This window comes from Rhamphochromis longiceps, linkage group LG22, assembly GCF_057381845.1.
Source record: "Rhamphochromis longiceps isolate RC_006_pf linkage group LG22, R_longiceps_female_GT1.1, whole genome shotgun sequence".
Taxonomy (NCBI): domain Eukaryota; kingdom Metazoa; phylum Chordata; class Actinopteri; order Cichliformes; family Cichlidae; genus Rhamphochromis; species Rhamphochromis longiceps.
In genome coordinates, this window is record NC_140577.1 from 36,647,054 (window position 1) to 36,653,199 (window position 6,146).

Consider the following 6,146-nt stretch of genomic DNA (forward strand, 5'->3'; position numbering starts at 1 on the left):
ACACTTGAGCCTCAAGCTGTTAACACTTTTACTCAAGTAGTGCTCTGAAGAATAAAAGTACTACTCAGTATTTTATTTGTTTGTTGTCAGCAAATCATCACGAAGGAGTACGAGCTGTTTGACTTCAGGAAGACTGAAGTTCCTCCTCTGCTGCTTATCCTGGACCGCAGCGACGATGCCATCACGCCGTTGCTCAATCAGGTGACCGCTCGCTGTCCTCTGTGACATCATTTTGCACTTTTAATAATTCTGTCATCTTTCACACTGCATCCTCTGCAGCTCATTTGTCACTTTCATTTGATGGCTGTTGTGTGTACAAAATTAGCAAATCATAAATTCACTGGTTGTGTGTCTGTGTGAAGCGCGTGCGTGTTTACGAGCTTTCGCTGTGTTGCAGTGGACATACCAGGCGATGGTCCACGAGCTGCTTGGCCTCAACAACAACAGGATCGACCTGTCCAGAGTGCCCGGGATCAGCAAAGACCTGAGAGAGGTGGTCCTGTCAGCTGAGAATGACGAGTTCTACGCCAACGTGAGTCTCACACAGCAGCACATCTGCTCACATCTGTCAGCATCTGTGCTCAGCGTTAATAGGATTGAAACGAGTGACAGAAACAAGCTGCGCTCGTCATGTTGGTAGGTTTCTAGCAGACTTTAAAAATGTGATGTTTCAGCTGCCCCTTCAGTCCAGGTTACAATGGTAACTCTCAGAGCAGAAACGAGTCCTAACAGTCACTAACCTCGCTCTCTCGTCTCCTCATTAGAACCTGTACCTGAACTTTGGAGAGATTGGCACCAATATAAAGAACCTGATGGAGGATTTCCAAAAGAAAAAGCCAAAAGGACAACAGAAGCTGGAGTCCATCTCAGACATGAAGGTCAGGCTCCAGCCAGGGCTCAGCTTGTTTACTGATACAAGTTTAAAGGTTTTACTACACGAACATCGACCCCAGCGCTGGAAATGTGAGTTCCTCTGCAGTCCAGAGGCTTCAGCAGGGAGTCAGTCCCCTTAGACTCCTGTGTTAAAATGCAGAAATAATCATGTTTACAGCCTGATACACAACTGGTTTAGATTAGATTAGATTAGATTAGATAGAACTTTATTAATCCCTCGGGTGGGTTCCTCTGGGAAATTCGATTTCCAAAAAAGCACAGCACCGACAGAAGTTACAGAGTTACAGAATATTTTATATATATATATATATATATATATATATATATATATATATATATATATATATATATATATATGCTAATGTATATTGGCCTCTGTAGTTAATTTCCCTGTCATAGCAACTGCTGAAAAATGTTGGAATGCTCCCTCTGGATTGGAGGATGGAGGTCGCCACAAGCAAGAGAGTTGAAATGATGGGGAGGTGGAGCGTGAATCGGGCCAGCGAGTTGGTGTCAGCAGGAATGTGGGCGTTGTATCGGACTGTCGTGGTGAAGAGAGAGGTGGCCAAAGTTCTTGATTTACCAGTCCGCCTACATTCCAGCCCTCAGCTGTGGTCATGAAATCTGAAAGGCAGCTGAAATGAGGTTCCTGTGCAGGGTTGCTGAGCTCAGCCTTACAGATCGAGTAACTCAAACCTCCAGACGGAGTGGAGCCGCTTCTCTTGTGTGTTAAAAGGAGCCAGCTGAGGTGGTTTGGGTATCTGATTAGGATGCCTCCATGGCACCGTCCGTTGGAGGCGTTCTGGGCACAGGGAGGAGATCCCAGGGTAGACACAAAAACCCTTTGACTAGCCTCAGAAGGCCTCGTAGCTCCCAGGAGGGAAAGTGTAAGGCAGGGGGAGGATGTCTGTAAGAACCTGCTTACCCACCATGACTCTGCTTCAGAAGAGGATCTCCAAAAGTTGACTCTGTTCATCTGGACGTAGCGTTTTGTGGGAGAAATGTTTCGTCATCATCAGGTGACGTCTTCAGTCTCAGCTGACTGCAGGTTTCAATCTTATAAACAGGACATTTGCATAATGACTGAAACTAGCCCACTGAAGGAACAATGGGCTGGGAGGTCAGGTCCTTCATCGTAATTATGCAAATTCTCATGGCCACTGATCAAAGCCCTGATGGAAATCTCACAGTCTAAGAAGGCTAACCTGCCACTTTTCATATCCTCCCTGATTTATTTGATGAGTTAATGTGATCTGTGAAATGTGGTACGTCCTGAGATTGGATTTTCACCCAGGTGTCATCCACATACCTGAACCAATGGCTTGGTGGTGTTCCAGGGTAGGATAGCAAAGCCCTCTTTTCCACTTCTTCCATGTAAAAATTGGCCACGATGGGTGAAACTGGGGAGCCCATGGCACACCCATGTTTCTACCTGTAGAACTGACCCTTGTATGTGAAGTAGGTGGAATGAAGACACAGTTCAAACACACTTGGTGGATGCTGACGGTGATCCTGTTGCTGAGGTCATCCTGTAGTCTCTTATGAACTACCTCCAACGCTTCCATGACTGGGATGCAAGTGAAGAGAGATGTAACGTCGTACGAGACCAACAGTCAGCTGAGACTGAAGACGTCACCTGATGATCACGAAACGTTTCTCCCACAAACGCTACGTCCAGAACAGAATCAACTTTTGGAGATTTACTTACCTGGATGATTGAGCATCAAGACATTCAGAAGAGGATGGTTGGACGTAGAGCAGGGCGATATGGCCAAAAATATTTATCACGATATATATTTGAAAATTTGCGATAACGATATAACCGACGATATAATTGATGCGAGACAAAATACAACTCCACAACATTACTAGTGTAAAAAGACAACCTTCCATTTAATTTCACTTAAACAAGAAGCTGGTTTTTATGTACATTAAAGCTTTATAAAAATGTAACAGTGCAAATGCAAATTCCTTGCTGAAAGTTTAATCAAAAGGCATTTCCAGTAGAAATGGGCTGACATATCCTGAGCATAACCATGTATAATATCCACTGAAGTTAAAAAGAGGTGCTTTGCAACATTAAACTGCAGTGTGCAGTACGCATTTTCCGGACCATAAGGTGCACGGGATTATAAGGCACATTAAGCGAAACAAAGCAGTCAGATAAATCAAACTTTATTCAAGCTTCCTCCACTTCTGTACCATTGATTCATTAATGTTGAATTCTCTGGCAGCTGCTCTATTCCCATGTTGTTGCAGTATATTAATGACTAACCTCGTATTGTGGATGGATTATCTCAGTTGTTCTCCTGACTGAAGTTTGGTCCGTTTACAGCATCCTGCCATGCGATTGCATTTGTCTCTAACCATCAGGAACCTTCACGTTAACTTTTATAAGTGGAAAAGTGTTAGTGTTCGTCCTCCAGCTTCACTGTTTATGTTATGCTAACATAGCTGTGTTGCTAGCGATCACGTAGCACATCATTATATACCAGCTAGCCCAACTTCAGTAACCCTACAAACGTCACTGCTGTTTAGTTTCCTGTCTTCATTTATGTTGGAAGTGATAGCAGAGCTGTACGTTTGATTTTTTTTCAGAAATCTCTCCGTCAGAACATGCTATATCATGCTTAGGTAACTAGTGAAACTAGCGAGCTAACTTCCGCTAGCTTCCTGCTAACTTCTAACTCCGTTAAATGTAATAACTTTTGTTTTCATGGATGCCTGGAAGTTAAACTTCATAGTTACACCTGGTAAAGCAGCAATGCTGATCGTTTTATTAAAGATGAAAGAATTTAGACAGTTTTTAACGCTCAGTGATGCTGCAGTGTTGTTTGACCTGAAGCATACGGAGTTTAGGACCCAGATTACTCCCAGATTTAAGAGCATCTTAGTCAGACAAATATGACAATAACGACGGCCGCTTGCATGTTCTGCAAAAAAATGTGCTTTGTCGTGTATCTGACGGACAAACACCAAACCAGTTCCACACCACTGAAGTTGCACCATTTTTACAAACCAATTCTGGTTCATCTGTTTCACTCAACAATCGGCCATGTGCGTATGAAAACAAAGGCCCTGCGCACGCGCGTTTTACTCCCATTCTATCGCGATATTTCATTTTCCTATCGTTGCCTAACATTATACCGGTATTACCGTGAACGGTATAATATGGCCCAGCCCTAGTTGGACGGATGAAATTGAATGGATAACAACCGTAAGGCTTAAAGATTGCGTTGTTGGGGCGTGGCCCAGAAACGTGCATTTCCTAACTTGTGATTTGGAGTCTCCTGTGTTTAAGACTTTTATTTGTACTCATCACCCAGTGAGTCGCTGAGGTTGATGTATTTAAAAAGTTATCCAGTCAGGGCCAACAGGGTGGATGAGATGTGACCCGAGGTCCCTAAATCTGGTTTTATGGACCACAGCTGTGTCCGTCTGTGCACGGAAGTCAGACAGCAGAGCAGTTTTCCCTCACCCGAGATGCGCTCCCTGCAGCCCTCCTGACTGCTGGTTGTTGGAATCAGATGACGTGAGCTGCTGGATGTTGATTGGCTGACAAATGGGCCGGAATAGAGCAGGGAGAGTTCCCTTGGAATGGGAGAACCGTCCCGCTTTAGCAGGATCACACTCCTCAGCCTCTATGCCAGGGTGATGGAGAGGAGAGCCCATCTGTTATTCAGGGGGAGCAATGTGCTTTTCATCCTGGTCAGGGAACGCTGGATGAGCTTATATGAGTGTCCGTTTTTCCTTCCCAACGTTGCCGAAGTGCTGCTCATAGGGGGTCATATGATTGTTGGGTTTTTCTCTCTATGTGATATTGTAGGGTCTACTTTACAGTATAAAGTGCCCTGAGGCGACTGTTGTTTTTGTAATTTGACGCTTTATAAATAAAATATAATTAAACTGAATGTTGGGCGTGTCCCTGGGAGGAGGGCTCAGGCCAGACCCAGGAAGGCCTGGGCTTCTGTGCTCAAACTGCTGGACCTGGAGCAGAAAATGGATGGAAGGAAAACTTTTACATGTATTTTTTCTTGTATTTGTGGAATGTTTGAATGTTTTAATTATGTGATGCTTTGTATAAAATGTTGATGATTTGTGTCCTTTGTCACCCACTGTAGGCATTTGTAGATAACTACCCCCAGTTTAAGAAGATGTCGGGGACCGTGTCCAAACATGTGACGGTGGTGGGCGAGCTGTCCCGACTAGTGTCGGAGCGGCAGCTGATGGAGGTGTCGGAGGTGGAGCAGGAGTTGGCCTGTCAGAATGACCACTCGAGCGCTCAGCAGGTAAATGTCAGCTGTTCCGTCCTCCTGAGCTTCACGGGTTTTTTTGAATGTGTCATAAATGAAGGTCATTCTGGATGCGTTGTGTTGACTTCCTGTCTTCCTTTCCTGCTTGTTTGGGCCATAACACAACATCTTCTTTCAGAATGTGCGGCGACTGCTGCAAAATCCACGCGTGTCTGAGCTGGACGCCGTGCGCCTCGTCATGCTCTACGCTCTGAGGTACGAGCGCCACAGCAGCAGCATCCTGTCATCTCTGATGGACGAGCTGAGCAGAAGAGGAGTGTCTGAGCGTCACCGCAGGGTAACAGACAGCTCTCCAAACGCTCGTGCTAGGATAAAGGCTCGTACTTGACAAAGCTTCGGTCTGCAGAGGGGCGTTAGACAGGCCTGTCTGCTTTCTCCCTCACTTCCTGTCATTTTTATCGAGCCACTAGTGGCAGCAATCTGACCAAACGTGGATGTTAAAGGAGTTCATTATGCTGACGATGTGTTTCCTTAGGAACTCACGAACCTCAATATAAAGACGATCACACTTATAGATAAGTTCTCATCCATGTCAGATGTTCTGTCTCTGAGTTGTAAATACCACCAGCAGTCAGGTAACATCGGATATCCAGGTATAAATGTTTCCACCAGGCTCTCAGACCTGGTTGATCATAGAACAAGCATTATGTGTTAAAGCAAAAATCTCTCCTCTGCCCTTCATAAGCTCCAGTATTAAGCATCATAACTGCTTTAAAAGCCATAAACACCCGCTGACCGCCTGGTAGGTGCTTACTTATCCCAGGTAAACTAACAGCCATTGGGAACAATCAGATCATTGTGGCATGAAAAGGGATAAAAAATACAAGATGTTTATTTCATTTAAAGAAGTTGTAAATTTCTAGAATATCAGCAGCTGCAACCGATAATACAGGAAAACTTTAACTACAATCAGCTGAATGGAGAAATACCTACTTGGGG

The 6,146-nt window shown here is 44.7% G+C and overlaps 1 protein-coding gene across 1 annotated transcript in view; it reads left to right on the top strand.

Annotated features, from left to right (window-relative positions):
- vps45 (vacuolar protein sorting 45 homolog) overlaps nt 1–6,146 on the top strand; it is a 17,485-nt gene that overhangs the window by 2,885 nt on the left and 8,454 nt on the right. Inside the window, exons 7-11 of the mRNA XM_085395353.1 lie at nt 91–201; nt 398–532; nt 765–878; nt 5,016–5,183; nt 5,326–5,484. Coding sequence (XP_085251479.1) covers nt 91–201; nt 398–532; nt 765–878; nt 5,016–5,183; nt 5,326–5,484 — 687 coding nt within the window. The remainder of the gene's footprint in view (nt 1–90; nt 202–397; nt 533–764; nt 879–5,015; nt 5,184–5,325; nt 5,485–6,146) is intronic.